Source organism: Nelumbo nucifera, chromosome 7 (genome assembly GCF_055504915.1).
Source record: "Nelumbo nucifera cultivar China Antique chromosome 7, China Antique-T2T, whole genome shotgun sequence".
Lineage (NCBI taxonomy): Eukaryota > Viridiplantae > Streptophyta > Magnoliopsida > Proteales > Nelumbonaceae > Nelumbo > Nelumbo nucifera.
Window position 1 is genome coordinate 28,095,848 of NC_142655.1, and position 17,346 is coordinate 28,113,193.

At 38.0% G+C, this 17,346-nt stretch overlaps 1 protein-coding gene across 4 annotated transcripts; it reads left to right on the plus strand.

The window, feature by feature from the left end:
• Positions 1 to 1,820: 1,820 nt before the first annotated feature.
• On the plus strand, positions 1,821 to 17,117 carry LOC104593373 (Pentatricopeptide repeat (PPR) superfamily protein). Of its 4 annotated transcripts, none has more exons than XM_010253143.3 (5): positions 1,821 to 3,982; positions 12,726 to 12,776; positions 12,919 to 13,009; positions 13,112 to 13,236; positions 13,368 to 13,943. In XM_010253143.3, exon 1 carries the CDS (start codon positions 2,171 to 2,173, stop codon positions 3,935 to 3,937), a length of 1,767 nt encoding a protein of 588 aa, XP_010251445.1. In that variant the 5' UTR covers positions 1,821 to 2,170; the 3' UTR covers positions 3,938 to 3,982; positions 12,726 to 12,776; positions 12,919 to 13,009; positions 13,112 to 13,236; positions 13,368 to 13,943. The 4 variants fall into 4 exon arrangements, with proteins under 4 accessions (XP_010251445.1, XP_088748466.1, XP_088748465.1 ...); XM_088892340.1 differs by lacking the exon at positions 13,368 to 13,943 and adding an exon at positions 16,876 to 17,117 and having other exon boundaries at positions 1,822 to 3,982; XM_088892339.1 differs by having other exon boundaries at positions 1,822 to 3,982; positions 13,362 to 13,943.
• Positions 17,118 to 17,346: the final 229 nt, after the last annotated feature.

Here is a 17,346-nt window from a genome sequence, read left to right on the forward strand (position 1 = left end):
CCTCTATTACTTTATTGTAAGTTGAATCCTCTCTATTCAAGTAAAAATACTTTCATTAATAAATGCTATATGAAACTCACTACTACAATTCTATTTGACACTCTAAATAAACATTCTACTAATTGTTGTAACCTTAGTGCGTTTAACAAAATGGAAAACTCAAATTGTTTTGTGTCAATCATCATCTTAATTTAAATTTGTTCATAGAAGAGTAAGGTTATGCATATCTCTTTATAATTTATATCAATATTGTCTAAGGTATGTTATAGGGTCATTTTAATATGTCATATGAAATAATGTAAATGGGTTAGAAATGAAGTCAAAATTGTTAACAACCCAAATCACCCCCTATTAGGTTGTCTTATTGGGCAACAAAACTTGCCTTTGTGTTTTGGCTCAACCGATATAGCATGGTGGCGATTTTTGAAAATCCTCTACAAAAATGGCCACCTACCCAACAACAAGAGGAGAACTTGGCTATAGTAACTGAACCTAGCAATTGTGTTGGGGTTGTGATGGTTCTTAGAAGGATGAATGGGTTTTGGAATTCCGATTGAACTTAAAATTCTTATTGGTGGTGTCACTAGGGGTGAATTCAAGCCAAGTTGAGCCGAATATTTGGTTATTCGAGTTCGACTCGCCAAAAAAAATGTTAGGATCAAGTTCAAGCTCAACCTTGATTTGAGTTAAAGACTTGACCCCAAATTCGATTTGACTCAAAAACTTGTATGTTTGAGTTCGACTATGAGCTAAACTTCCTATAAAAAATAAAAATTGTGTATTATAAAAATTATTTATCAATATATGTGTGTGTTAGGCTCGAGCTCGACTTGAAACTCAGTATAAACTTAATCAAATTGAACTTTTTACAAGTTGAGCTTGAATGGTTCATAAAAAGATCAATTCATTTCTACCCTTAGGTGCCATTAGAAGGAAAAATGTGGCATTCGAATGGAAGATTGGTAATTTGTACATATTAAAAATGCAGTTGATAATTAGGTACTATTAGAAGGTTGACACCGATAGGATACCCAAATTTCCTACAAAATTGCCACCCCTAATAACAAATTATTTGATACACGTGGATATTGAGGCCTGTGGAGGTGTTTTTTGGAATTTACACTTTTTTAGGTGGTGTTTGCCGCCTCTTTTTGGAGTGTCTTTTCATATGCGAAAAGCTCAAACTACTAAAAAATGGTCTTTTTTTTTCATTTGGTATCACATAGACCGAAAAATGCGAAGACGAGCATGCAAAAAAATCGAAAAAGACAAATCAGGAAGCTTCAAATGAAGCTTTTAGTCTTTCAACACTGAAAATAGCCTTTCCAACTGTTTTAACAGCCTGATAGACTATATGACGTGAATCAAAAGATCTTGATTTTTAAAGACAAGACCCCAAAGGCCCTGTTTGGCGCATCTTTTCGCATGGTTTTTCGACTGCTTACAAGTTGGGAATACTGAAAATCGGTCTATTCTTGTTTGGCATGTAGAAGATCTCACTGCCAAAAGATGGGGCACCGAAAAGACGTGGGAAGCCTATTTTGGGCTGATGCGTGTCTTCCGCGTTTTAATCTCGCGCAGAAAGACCCGAAATAACGCATAGAAAGATGTGCGTCTACCAAACGGTCTTCGGGCTGCCCAGATCTTATGTCAAAAGCTCAATGCATCTATTGACTGTTAGCTCGGGAAGATCTTCTCAAAAAGACTTGCCAAACGGGCCCTTAGGGCTCTTGAAAGATTTATCAACAAAAGAACTACGAGTGTGTCTTCTTGTCTAGCGGACTGTTGAAAGATTTATCAACAAAGACTTGCCAAACAGCCCCTTAATTTTTCAGACAATTTCAGAGATCATTTTCTTCAAATTTCAGAGGAATTGATAGCAATTGGAAATTCATTTCCAAAACAAAAGAGCGCAGGCTTGCACGCTCAAGTCATCTTCCTTTCCTCGAAGTCCCAAAGTTTGCTAGGTTCTCTGCTGCTATTCTCAAACGAATAGAGGAAGATGTCAGAAATGGTGGATATATGATCCTTCTTCAATCACGTGAAGGAAGAACTAATTTAGAGAATCCGATCCATCTCCCCATTCCTGTGTGTTCTCCTACCACTATGTATGCAAACAAAGGATGACCGGCCAGTACATCAGCAGAGGCGGCAGGATTAACGTTGGCAAATGTTCAGTGTCTTTCATCGGCAATGCCGATCTTCATTCTCACGGATGAAGCCATTTCTGTCATCTTCATTTTCTTCATCTTCTGATTTGACCCGTGAGAACAGAATTTCTCTCTATTGTCCAAGTCTTCTACCTCTCCAAACATGTCAAAGCTTGCGGCAACTCTTCCAAATCCAAGCCCACCTCATCACCTCCGGCCTCTTCCAAGACCCGTTTCCCGCCAGCCGGGTTTTGAAATTCTGTGCCGGTTCAGGTGACACTGATTACACGGTTTTGGTCTTTCGGCACATTGATTCTCCCGATACGTTTTGCTTCAATACAGTCATTAAAGCCTACTCTTGCAGCTCCATTCCACACCAAGCTATAGGCTTCTATTTCTTGAATTTGAGAGATGGGTTATTGCCCAATAGCTACACTTTTGTGTATCTTTTGAGATGTTGTGCAAAGGTGGTGCATTGCTCTGGAGTTGGTGAGAAATGCCATGGGCAGGTTGTTAAGAATGGTGTGGACAAAGTGATGCCAGTGCAGAACTGTTTGATACATATGTATTCGAGTTTTGGTCGTGTTGACTGTGCTTGGAGGGTGTTTGATGGAATGTGTGATAGGGATTTGGTGTCCTGGAACTCCATGGTTGATGGATTTGCTAGAGTGGGTGATTTGGTTGGTGCACGTAGGATGTTTGATATAATGCCTGAGAGAAATGTAATTTCTTGGAATACCATGATTGATGGATATTTGAAATGTGGGAGTCCTGGCTGTGCGTTGAAGCTGTTTAGGGAGATGGAAAGGATGGGATTGAGAGGGAGTGATACGACAATGGTCATTGTTCTTACTGCATGTGGGAGGTCAGCGAGGCTGAAGGAAGGGAGATCTGTTCATGGATCTCTCATCAGAAGCTTCATGCAATCAAGTTTAATTCTTGATACTGCTTTAATTGACATGTACAGTAAGTGCCAAAGAGTGGAACATGCAAGAACAGTGTTTGATGGGATGTCGGAAAGGAATTTGGTTTCTTGGAATGCAATGATATTGGGTCACTGTACTCATGGATGTCCACAAGATGGGCTTAATCTGTTTGCTGACATGGTAGGAACTGTAGGTCCCAGAGATAGATATAGTGAATACAATTGCTCATTGATAGGAAAAAGAGTTCTCCCTGATGAGGTTACCTTCATTGGTGTTTTATGTGCTTGTGCACGTGCTGGGTTGCTTTCGGAAGGAAAGGATTTCTTTAACATGATGACTGGTGTATATGGTATAAAGCCCAAATTTGCACACTACTGGTGTCTGGCTAACCTCTATGCAAGTGTTGAACTAGTTCAGAAGGCAGAGGAAATATTGAGGAGCATAATGCTGGAAGATTGTGAAGATGAGTTATCATATTCTTCAATTTGGAGTGGCTTTCTTGGGGCATGCCGCTTCCGAGGAGATGCAGATTGGGGGGAGCGTATTGCAAAACGCTTGATCGAGCTGGAGCCTCAGAATGCATCCCGATACACTTTATTATTGAACATCTATGCTGTAATGAACCGATGGGAAGATGTTGCCAAGGTGAAGGAAATGATAAAGGAAAGAGGTTTTGGAAGAATGCCTGGGTGTAGCCTTTTTGACTTGACCGAATTGGTTTACAAGTTCAAGTTAGGAGACAGATCACAAGAGGGGATGGAGGAGGTCTTCACAATGATGGAGGAACTGGCCCAGAGACTAAGGTTGTGTGGTACTAATTCCCCACCTGTGGGTGCTGAGTCTACTGACAACAAGAAATGAAACCTGGAGTAAAAAGAATAGTGCATAACTGTGATCCTCACATATGTAAGTCAGGGTTGCCCTCTTGTTTCTTGTGTCAATCTTAATTAAATTGTTTTGTTTAAGCTCAATTCTTTTGTTCAAATAATTTAGGAAATAATTTATGACCCACCAACATTTAGCATACACCATTTCTTGGTGAGTTCTTGTGATTTTTCTGAGCAAGATAAGATGCCCTCCAAAAGGCCCAAGTGGGTTGATGAACTGTCAGAAACAGGGACTCCCTGACTTGGTAATGTACTGTTTGGTGGACCCTGAATTGTTTAGTGTTTTTGATTCTTTCCCAGCTATTTACTTATTTCTATAGTTTCAAATATGAAGTATAGGATACAGTTGTCTTTGTAATCAACTATGCAACTGTTGCTAATTAATCATTTGTAAGATGCATGGCTTGTAAAACTTCATTGAACTGTTTCTCATTGTCTCTATTGTTTCTTGATTCTTTGTTGTTGCCTTTTGATTTGCAGTGTTTGATTTATCCTTTGTTGTTCAGGTTGTTTGCAATGACATGCAACTCAATAGCCATGTTTGTAATTTCGTTTTTCACTTTCTTCTACACAATTCTTCATCTTTTCCATGCTTTTCTCAGTTACGGATCACATTCATTTATCTACTAAACATTAGCAAAGGTATTTAGCCATAATGGAAGAATGTCCATATCCACAGCTATCAGCTACTATATTAGCCAATATTCCTTCAAGATGGTGGCTTTAGGTAATGTAACAAATTGTATACGAACACTTATGAATACCTAAGTTGTGGTGTCAATCAGCTTCCGTTTGGATCTGCATGTGTTTAAAACATGGTTGCTTTAAGAGGTCATCTCACCATGGTTCAGTTTCCACATTGCATATGAGATTTCCAAGCCAGAGACCTGTAGGATCATTTAAATTTCCTAACCAACTATCAAACTCATTTAGGCTGCTAAAAAAATTGGTGGAGCTCAGAGCTATATGATTATGATAGTCTCATTAGGTTGCTTTTTGTCTTAAGATCTACTTTTGATCCATCATTGCAAACAGGCTCTCTGTGTCTGCAGGGGTAGGACTGCGTACATCTGTGCCTCCCCAGACCCCACATTTGGTGGGAGCCTCATGCACTGGGCTTCCCTATCTAGTTTTGATCCATCGGATGGTGGATCATGAAAAATCCATCCCCATCCATTTGTTGCATGTATTTGGAATGGTTCTCTTTGTTTGGGTGCAGGTGGAACTATCTGCCGAATATGACAAGTATGTTTAGTTGTTTACTCCAATAAGATTTGTATGGCCAAAGAAGAGAGGTAGAACTATGTGGAGATGTACAAGGGCTGCAATAATTTGGATGGTTTGGGAAGAAAGAAATGCAAGAATTTTCAAGGAACTGCAATAATTTGGATGGTTTGGGAAGAAAGAAATCAAGAATTTTCAAGGAAAAGGAAAGAAGCAAGGACGCTTTATTGAATGCATTATTGCTAGAGTGTCTCATTGGATAAAATCATTGGTAAGTTTTTCATTAGCAAGTGGAAAGAAGTGGCTGAAACATCCAATACTAAAGATATTACCTCTCCTTATTGGTCTCCACTGCATAGAGGTTTCATTGAGCTCAATTTTGATGGCAGCTACATGGAAAACCTAGGAAACTCAGGGGTGGGAGGAGTGTCTAGAAATGAAGACAGCAAATTCACTTTTGGCTTTTGAGGCATGATTGGTGTAGGTGACTCATTAAGGGCTGAAGCCATGGCTTTGATGGAAAGAGTGTGAAGGGCAAGGAATATGAATATAAAAAAGCTAATAGTTGAAGGGGATTCTAAGTTCAAGTTGGCTGTGGAACGGTTACAAAGTAGGGAAGCAAAGGTGTGGGAGTACAGGAATGAAATGAAAAAAGCTCAGATGGTTGATCAAAGACATGGAAGTAAGGTTCCAATGGGTAAAAAGGGCAGCTAATAATTTAGCTGATTTTTTTGATAAACAAGGGTTGGAGAGAGATCAAATGTTTTGGGCACACTTGTAAGAAAATGAAAGGGGAGAGATAAGAGGTTTTATCTCTCTTTGTTTGATTGTACTCATTTACAATTGTCTTTAATTAATAAATTCATGGTTATTGATCATAAAAAGTAGGAAGGTTTTGATCTGGGTCTTTCTGTCTTGTAGATTTTGAAAATTGACATTTTCATATCTTTCCTCAGGCGTTTAAATGTCATCTGATTTATAGGTCTCAATCAAATATGCAATATGTAGAGATCTTCCTTATATAAGCATTCAATGTGGTCAAGCATAACTGTTATCTTTCTTTGGGGAATATAGTTGGTTTGGCATTTTTAGTACATGCAGAAGCTACATCTTATTGGTTTCCAACCTTGTACATGACATAACAAATAATGAGTTGTGTTCGGGTTGTGTGTGGCTGATGAGGGTCCCAGCAGGTTCCAAGCTGAATATGGAGCTAGCTGGAATTCCTGGCATGATCTCACTTAATGTGATTCAAATGTGGTCTACTCTCTGGTTCATTGTTGGTTTCTTCTTCAGTTATTTTCTTAAAGCACTTGCTATTTCTGGGATCACTTGGGGGGCCACTGGCTGCTGCATTGGCTTCTCTAAGGGGCTGTTTGATGACAGCTGAAGTAGCTGAACTGAAATGCTTATTGTTTTGTCTTTTAGTGAATAAGTTTTTTAAGGAGGTTGTGAGCTCCTTCATGGTTGAAGCTGAAGTTTGGTAGGTTACTATACCATTGATTATTTTATCCACTAAAAGACAGCAATAAGTCCTTTAGTTCAGCAACTTCAGCTATTATCAAATGGCTCCTAATCAAAGACATGATTGTGCTGGCAACGTTACATGTCTCAACTCTTCATTGGTTTATTTCACTTCTATATTGGCAACAAGTCCAAGCTTTGGCAGCCATATGGTGCTCTTTTAGATAAAAAATGTCTTGTTTTTGGGTTTAATGGTTAAAATATTTTCTTACAATCCCTGTGTGAGACCATTGTCCAGGTTTATCAAATTGGTTCTAGGCAACAGGGATCATATTCTGTTCTGGTGGAACCTGTGACGTGGAGACCAACCCCTGCGTGAGGTTTTCCCCACCCTCTTTGCAGTTGCTGCAAATAAAGAAGCTAAGATGGCAGATTATGGGGTGGTGTCTGAAGGAGGTACAGCAGGGCGTTCTCTATTTAGATGCAACCTGCAAAAGTGGGAGGTTCAGGACTTCCTATCACTAATGACTTGCCTTTGGCCTGTTCATCTTCACCTGGCTCTCAGGATTCATAACGGGGACTGGAGATGGTTCAGATGTTTTCTCTGTTAAATGAAATCATGTTATCGGTGTTTATCTGGCTCTCAGCTCCAGCCCGCCCCTTGGAGGTGGATCTGGAATATTAAGGTCCCAAGGTCAGTTTCTCCTTGTGGACTACTATAGGTTTCCAACTATTGATCACCTGATCCATAAGGGTTTGAACATCCAAAATGTTTGCTGTGTGAGGCCGTGGAGGAATAAGTGGGCCATATTTTCTTATATTGTTGGTGTCCTGGATTTGAGCTCATTTATTTGGATGTTCCACCAGTCTTGGGTTGTCCCAATGAATTTACACTCTCCTCCAGTCCTGGTTTGGTGGGGGCTTGATTAACAGAGGTGCCAAACTTTGGAGATTGCTTCCTTTTGCAGTCTGTTGGACCATTTGGGAGGAGCATAATAGAAGAATGTTTGAATCAAAATCCTTTCCTCTGATGGTGATCTTGAGTAAAATAGAGGGGCTGCTCTTCCAATGGGTTGGGTCTTCAAGTGATTTCAATGGTTTATATTTGGACCAACTCAGCTCAAATTGGTCCTTGTTTATTTTTGCTCGAAGTGGTAGTTCTTGTGTATTGGTATGATGTATATCTTGTAGATGGCATACTGAATATGTGATATTCTTTTTGTACATGCATTTTTTTTTTGGGGGGGGGCTTCCCTCTTTAATACAATACACAGTTACTTTTAATTTTTTTTCTTACAATCCTTCATTGATATTCCATTCTGTTGACATGTATATCTCTCACTACAAAATAAGAAATTTTGTCTGCTGATCCCAACTATAATGGTACCTTGCCTCTTAACCATGTTATGGTACCTTTTATATTAGTGGTCTGCATAATTCAATCTCTACATAAAAAAATAAAGTTGGGATGAAGCTGAGAAGGGTATAATTCAAGGAAATAAGAGAGCTGTGGAGAAGAGTAATTCAAGCTAAATATGGAACTAGGAGTTTCGGCTGGGATCCTGGAACTTCCAATCATACTTATAGCTGTTCTGTTTGAAAGGGGATTGAAAAAAACCTACAAACAATTCTCTAAAGGAGTGAGGTTCAAAGTAGGGATGTAACTTAGGTAAAGTTTTGGATGGATGTAAGGTGTGAAAGTGGGCTGCTGATGGAGGCATTCCCAATTCTTTTTGATTTGGCCACAGACAAGGAGGCCAGGGTGGCAGACTATGCTTTCTCAGGATGGGAATGTAGTTGGGGCTCCCCAATTTTGGAGAAATTTGAACAACTGGGAGGTGGACTACATGGTGGGGATGTTTCACTTACCTTACAACACTCAAGTGGAGTTTGGGAGACCTGATAGAAGAGTGTGGGAGTGGGACATATTAGTAAAATTTATTGTGAAATCTTTCTGCAAGTATCTCACAAATTCTGAAGATCCATCAGTCTCAGCTGACATTATTATGTGCAAAAATGTCCCCTCAAAGGTTCCTTTCTTTGTATGGACTGCTTACCTGAATAGGATTTTCACAAAGGACAATTTGTCGAGAAAGGGTATGTTGCTGGATTCCGAAACGTGTGCACTTTGTAATGAGCACATGGAGTCGGTGAATCATCTTCTTGTGCATTGCAGGTCCTCCTATGAAGTTTGGTCCAAGGTTTGGGGTCTGTTCGAAGTGAAGAGCTGCTACCCTGAATCTGTGGCAGATTTTGTAAAAAGATGGAAAATAGGAGGTCTAAGCAAGGGGGGAAAGACGGCATGAAATATGGTTCCAGCAGTGGTTTTTTGGTGCATCCGACAAGAAAGATGCTAGGAGTTTTAAAAACAAAAGCAACTCTAGTAATCCTATATTCCAAAGGATACTAGGAAAGTTCTTTTCTTGGTTAGTCAACCATAAGATGTTCAAACATAGTTTCTTTAATTCCTTGTGTATATGACAATCTTTTTGTAAACAAACAGGGTTTGGGGTCGTTGTAATCCTTGGGCGGATACCGTACATTCCCTATGTACATCTTGTTGTACAGGGATCTTTTTGTCTTATTTTGATTAATACAATGCAACACTTTGCCTTCTTTAAAATAATGGTACATGAAGCTGAGAATTCTATTAATAATCCATTCTAGTAAAATTTATTACATTCTTTTTTTTTTTCTCTTTTATAAGAGGTGACCCATTGGTACCAGCTCTAGAATGTTGTGCAAGTGTCATGAGAAGGATTTTCCTTTCTAATAGTTCAGAGCAATGGTGCCTTGTTGACCATGGATCATATGGGAAAGCTTAGCCTTGTATTTCCCTGCTTATACTTTCTTGGTTTTTTTGATCAATAATCTGTTTTTTTTTTTTATTTTTTTTTTATCAATAACAGATTCATTATATTCATTGAAACATCAAACTAATTACAGCATGGAAGACAAACACTCTTATCTTCCGAATACAACTTAAACCCTCCAAAGAGGGAAAAGGAAAAAATAAACAGTTAAGTTACAACTTAGCCCAAAACATTGTTTCCCTTTTTATCCCTTGTTTAGCTAACCCATCAGCTAAAGCATTAGCTGATCTCTTAACCCAGCCCATCCTGATTTCCATCCCCCACACCAGCCACCTGAATTTCCTCTTCTCATTTCTGTAGTTCCATAAGCCGCAGTTGTCTTTAATCAGCCACCCTATCACCACCTCCGAGTCCCCTTCAATTAAGAGTCTTCTAACATTCATCTCTTTGGCTTTCTGAACTCCTTCCATAACTGCCAAGATCTCAGCTCCAAGGGAATCCCCCACACCAATTGGGCCTGAGAACAGGGCAGAGATGATCCCATTCTCATCCCTAAAAACACCTCCAATCCCTGATTGTCCAAGATTTGCTTATACTTTCTTATCATACTGGGGCATCAGCGTATTTCTATTATTTTTTTTTGAAGAATCAGAATAAAAATTTGAGTCTTCTAACATTCATCTCCTTGGCTTTCTGAACTCCTTCCATAACTGCCAAGATCTCAGCTCTAAGGGAATCCCCCACACCAATTGGGCCTGAGAACAGGGCAGAGATGATCCCATTCTCATCCCTAAAAACACCTCCAATCCCTGATTGTCTAGGATTTGCTTATACTTTCTTATCATACTGGGGCATCAGTGTATTTCTATTATTTTTTTTGAAGAATCAGAATAAAAATTTCATTAAAATAGAAAAGAGTCATACAACCCGGGGGTGTTAAGATAGCACCCAACCTAGAAAACAAGCTGATTCAAGCTGATTACACTGCACTAGAAAAATCAGGGTATTTCTATTGATTCAACTGTAGCAGGTCATTTGGAGTCTCATATTCATACTGTATGCAAAGACTTGGATATGCAAGGACAAATCTCTATGTCCATCTTTCTTCTCCAACTGTGCCACTTTCCATGGCAGATGAAGTTAAAATGAGGATTAATGAAGAAAGGCCAAATGAAGGTTCTGTTATAAGGTGAAGATTTTGCCTATCAAAGCAGCAAGGTTTCAGATTCTATTAGCAGGCTAAACTCAGTAACCATGAACCAGTTTATGGAGGTGGCAAGTCCGTTTGCAACTTCTGAAGGCTGTGCTGATATCTCACAAGTCAGTGCAGGCATGCAGACATCTCAGAAAATTGTTGCTGATTGTTCCAATAAATTAGTTCAAAGTGCAGACTCTGAAATCCTTGTGAAGATCCAATCTGCTATTGGAGAGCACTTATCCTTGCTGACTTGGATGTTAAGCAAGAAAAGGGTTTTATTGGGGATCAATTGTCCAAACCTGCTGACTTAGATGTTAAACAAGAAAATGGTTTAGCACCTGCTGTTCCCATTCATTCATCCCCAGTAAATAATACAAAAGAGAGGTGCCATCTTATGGTGTTTTTCTCTATGAAACAAAGGGTTCCTCTCATTTTTATTTTCTATTTCTTAACGGCGAGTCAGTAATGGATTGAGGTCATTTCAGGATACAAGGAAATGAACTGATTTGCTTTTTTTTTCCCTTAACAACCCTCAGCTAATTCATTTCAGATGTCTTTGGAATCATTGGTGGACATTTATTAGCAGTGAGAAAAACCTGTTATTAGTTCTAGATTTCATTGGGCCAGTGGTGAATAAATTCTTTCTTTTCATTTTTTTTTGGTAAAAAAAGTAAGGTGTTGAGATTGGGCTGATAATATTTGTTTTTTATTTTTAAAGTTTAGCTAGAGTTATCGGGCCTAAGGTCCATTAGTTTATGTTTAGTTAAGAGTGTTTACTTGTGTTTTTTGTAATAGCCAACTTACTAAGGGTATACTTGTCATTGTATTCAGTTTTAATTATGAGTATATAAGATAGTGAAAGGGGCGATCAGATCACTTTTTTTTGGCTTCTCCCCATTCTCTTCAACCTTTCTCTTCTTCTCTTCTTTGCACAAACTTTTCTTTTTCTTCTTTTTATCACAGATTTCAAATCAGATCACATTTATTGCACTTTCAACTTACGGGTTTCAGAAACCTTTGAAACTATCAACTGTACGAATTAAACAGAGCCTTCATCTCTATAGTTCTCAATATCATCTACAGTAGTGATTTTGTAACAGTGTATGTTTTAATTCCTATACTGTTGACACTGGGGTTGACTGACGATGTTTACATGCTTTGATCATATCCAATGTTCCAGAACTTAGCTATCGTTTTCTGTGTTTTACTCATTTACCTAATTCAAACAACATCCCCAGTTCAAAGAAATTAGCCCTTTCTATTTGCTATTTGCACTGAATCTGAAGCATGGTCAAATATGATCCGTCTTATCAGGTGATACCCAATTAATAATCAATTTAGGACTGGATCTGATATTATAGATCCTATAGGGTCTGGTTTAGGACTGGGTCTAAATAGTTGTCTTATCGGTTTGGTATTGGTTCCACCCTGTCTGGGACCAGACTCAACCCATAGACAGCTATACTTATCTGGGGTTCTCTATGGTCCATGGCAGAATCTACATAATAGCATGAAGTGGCACAGAAGGTGTCATTAAGGCTGTGTTTGGTAAGACTATGAATGCAAATATGTACGATTCATGAAAAATCAAAGTTGGTTTGGTTTTGCATTGATAAATTTTGTATTCTTACCAAACATATTTGTTGTGATGGGTGCAAACATGAATTGTAAGACTGGAATCAGTCTTTTTACATTAACCAACTTTGAGTGCAAAGTTTGCATTCATTTTTTGGAAACAAATTTTGCTCCCATTTTGAATGCAAACATGTCAGAAAAAAAAAACAAATTTGCTTTCATTTTTAGTATAAAAACTTATTCTTACGAAATGCCTGCAAAATTGAACTGGAATATAAACTCACTTCGGTTCAGCGTTTGCACTCTTACGAAACACTGCCTAGAGCATCTGATATTGCATCAGTAAAACATCTGCTGCTCATTGTTAGGAGCATCACATTTTGAACTCATGAATTACAGCTATTATCATTTTGCCAAAAGTTGGTTTTTTGTTTTTCCTCTTGTGCTTTGTATATGACTGATTTACATTTAACAATTGCAATCTACAGTTAGAGTCAAATTTGCGCCACATTGCAATTTCAGAAGAATGATTTAAACAGGTGGATTCTGTTTTCACAATTGGATCAGCTTATCTTGTCTTGACCACCTCAGTAAACCTGCTTCCAAAACATGGGATTGGCAGAAAACGTGGCAGATTTTCAGATGCTGATTCTAATTTTTGTTCAAATTCTACTGGATCAGGTATCTTCTGGTGGTGGTGTAGAAGGCTTTCTTGTCAAGTATGCCATTGGAAGGTTCTACCCAACACCTTGGCATGCAATTCTGGAACAAGGTAGGCATTTTTTTCTTTGGTTTTGTTGTCATGTATGAAACTTTGTAGCTTTAGTTTCATTAATAACGGTTCTGACAAAGTTTTAAGTTTAAACTTTTGCAGCTTGGTGCATAAAGATACCTGGCATATTGTATCCTGATGGGTCAGACTTAACTAAGAGCAGTAAATGCATTGCCTGGTGAGCTATGGTTGAGATGTCTACAAGCATTCTGAAACTTTCTTTCCAGGTATTAATCTCCTAAGGTCTATCTTTTTTCAAAATTTATCTTTTATATTCCAATGATAAAAGCTCATCTTATTAAAATCCTCTGAACTTCTTGTTCAATTGTTGTCATATTTTTCCATGTTGGAGATCTAGACTCAAATATTTGGTGGGATGACCTGGAAAGCAATCTATTCTTGTCTTAGATGTCTAAGGAATGTAGGAACATAGCAATTCTATTCAAGAAGGTGACCATAAGAAGGAAATCCATGGAAGGAACTGAAGTGAATTATCTTCTAGATTTTGGCAAGAGAAAAACCATTGCAGATGCTGTTCTCAAGTGTTGAGTCATTTGAAGTGTCTTCTAGTGAAAGAAAGAAATATTGGTTGGATGAGTTTCATGTTTCTTTGAACAGCTTGAAGGCTTTTGAAGAAAAGAAATTAGCTTGCATGTCTAATAAGCAGAGTTCTGCAAAGCTTCAGGTGCAGTTGTTACGGACTCTCGGTCATGAAGAAGCACTCCAGAAGTGGACTTTCCTACCTTATATCAATAGGAGAAAAATCTGAGAACTACCAGTGTGGGCACTGTAACAAGAAACATGCTGGTCCGGCATTTTCTTTGCTCTTTGTTTTTGGTCAATAAAATAAGTGAAAATAATTATTGATTAACTACTGAAGAATTCAATTTATTTACAATGCATGAATGTGCTTAACTCTTTGTTTTTGGCCAAATTGTGAGTCAGATCATTTCTTTCCCACCTTAGCCGGCATTTTCTTTGCTCTTCCACTCTTTCAAAGCCTTATGTTTTCACCAAGTTAACCCTTAGTGCCGTCATTATATGCACATGATTGAACCATTTCATATTTTCATATATACATTGTTGTTGCTGTTGTTTTTTTTGGTAGAAAGTGTTGTTGCTGATCATACATACTGTAGTGTGGTCGTTAAAATGAATATTTTTTTTGTTATTGAATCGTTAGAGGAATATCATATACATGATGCATGGTGATCATATCTTGTAACATTTTTGTATTTGGGGCAGTGGGGCTCAGCCTCTTATTTTGATAGTAAATTAGTAATATAAATTTACCTACCTACCAAATCAGAAATAAAAGTCAAAAGGGTAAACCTCATGCGTGGAAGCTATACAAAGTAATGATACTTTTGTTTACTAGGGGATGTAATGCCAGATTTATGACCCACTGTACATACCAATCAAGGCATCCAACCTGTATAAGAAGGAAATGAAAAGAGAGGCTTCTGGACTCTCTCAAAATAGAGAATGAATGGAAAATATACATTCTCTTTTCTTGTTTGGATACATTCTATTGGTTCTTCAATGCTTTGATATACCACTATGAGGATCAATTTTCATTAGACTTCCCTTTGAATACGAACTCCTTTCTTTGAATGTTAATGTGATTCAAGGAATTCTATTAATGAGATACTTTGTAAGTGTTTTTTAGTTGGTGGTGGATGAAGAAGAAGAATCTGCAAGCAAACTGATATATGTTGTTTTCCTCCAGAAGCCAAAAATTGCAGTAACTATTTTCAGGCAACACTAAGCTGTTTTTTTTTTTTTTATCAATAACAGAAATTTATATTATTAGTAGAAAACACAATTACATACAAAACTCCAGGGAGAGATAAAATGACTTAACTCTCCCCCAGAGAACCAAAAGGAACTTACAAATTTGGCCAAAACAATTGACCCCTTCCCACCCCCTGCTTCGCCAAGTTATCAGCAAAGACATTTGCAGTTCTCACCTAATGAACCTGAATTTCCACTCCCCTCATTAACTGCTTAACCTCCCTCCCCTCATTAGGATAGATCCAAAAACCATTACCCTTCCTTAACCAATTTAACACTAGCCATGAATCTCCTTCAATAATCAACTTTTGAATATTTAGCTCCTTTGCCTTCCTTGAACCTACCAATAATGCAAACAATTAAGAGAGTCGCCCATCCCAATGGGACCTGAGTACAATTCAACCACCTTCCTATTTTCATCTCTTATTACACCTCTAAAACCTGAGGGTCCTGGATTGACTTAACTACTCCCATCAAAGTTTAACTTCATAAACCCTGGGGCTGGAGGTGACCACAGAGGACACACCAATGACTGAGCCAGTGTAGAGGATGCCACTTCCTTCCAATTGTTAATCAGCATACCCGTGGAGACATCAGCAAACAGGTCCAAAGTTTTCAGCCATTGCATCACCCCAACTGTTATGACCTCAATCAGCTCTTCTTTTGTTCTTTCTTTTTCAAAGGTCTTTAAATATAAGAAAGGGCTTTTGGGTTTCTTTTATGTTTTTTCTCATTGGTAGTCTTCACCCAGTCAGTATTTTCCAAAAAAGTATTCCATGGATGATTGTTTACAGACAATCGAGGTAAAAGATGTTGGCAGGATATTGAACAGAATAAAATTTTTAGATTGTTGTCTGATTGGTAAGATTCTTAGGGTCTGATCCAGATGAATAATTTATAGCTAGTTTGGCATCAAATGAATTGGTAAGACTCTTTTCTTCTTTTGCTTACATTTTAAAACAGATTCTCAATTTGTCCTTAATTGGGAATGGTCTCAGACATTAACTGGAGTTGTGTGATGACTGGTGGTTCCCTTCTTGAGGGTGTAGAAGGAACTATAAATGCACTAGATCAGTTTGGATTGTTGTAGTGGGTATACCTTCACATGCCTGGTGCCTCCAGAAATTGAGAGCAACTGGAGATGCTTAGGGTTGATTCATTTCAGTTGATTGAAGAAATGCCAATTGGAGTTTCATTAGATGTGCTAGAATTTTGATAGAGGTTGATGATTTGGATCGAGTTTCTCTAACAATGATCTTACTATTAACAGGAGAAAGATGTGAAACTAGAATCCTTATTGAAGGTGAAGATATTAAAGTTGTGATGTATGATCTGGAAGTTTCTGATAGTGATTATCAGGAAATTGAGAAAGTGTAAGGTATTTTATTAAATCATGAAACAAAAACAGCCATTACAACCATACACAGCCAGGAGCTATGCATCTCAATGCTAATATATCAATCAGAATTACTTAGAAAAAAAAGTATAATGAACAAAGAATGATTATATTGGGTGTTTGTTCAGGAGTTCAAGGTTGAAGGGGGTTGGTAGTTGGTTCTATGATGACATTCTTTTTTTTTTTTAAAGATAGATGGTTGGGGCAAAAGGTTGAAGAAAGTGTCGTTAAGGGATACATGTGATGGGCAAAATTTTCTTTGATCAAAAGAAGTTTGATTCTAGAAGTTTAAATTGGGACTGTTCTGAGTCTTGGTGGAAAATTTAATTTTAAATGTAAGAAGACAAAGAGTCGTCTGGGCAGAGGTATGGTGGGGCATACTTCTATAATACATTAATACACTATTGGGAAGGTTGATCATAGAACATGTGGTAGGTCTTTTAATGGAGATTATGGTAATTGTGGCTGGTATGAAAGGGTTAGTGGTTGGTTGGTTGACTGATGTCTTTTGCATGTTTTATAAACACTTCAACTAGGTTTAATTAGGTTCAATTGAGAAGATATCAGAAAATTTAGCAGGCACTAGTTTATCTTCTCCTGTGGACTTTACTCTTAACTAATCAAGTTTGGGCATTACTTTGACATTAGCAAAGGTGGATTGTAGATGCAAAAACAGTGTGGCAGGTAAGGTACTCGACAAGAGGGATGGAGGAGAAAAGTGGTTTCTTTTTTTGATGAATGACCGTGAATTTGTTGAGAGCTCTTTACAACCGTAAGTTGTTAGTCAAGTATACAAAAAGAGGCCACATCAGCAAGAAGCTACATCAGCATATTAAGTTGAACAATTTGTTGTAATTGAACAAAGACAAGTGTTGAAGTCTGTTGTAATGATGATAACGTAAATAGAATAAATACAATCAAGAAAGCCAAGGAGTCATTGAGGAAATTCCGAACTAAACCTGATATGGGCGCGTTCCTCGGGAAGAAATATCATCGCCGCCGGCAGCAGTAGTGATCCAATGTTCTCATCCTACCCAGTTCGGCAGCAACAGTCTTATCAGATTAGATTAGACTATCCTACTTGTTCTTATCTTATCTTATTGAGATTAGTAGATTAGATTATCTTATCTTATCAGATTAGGATTAA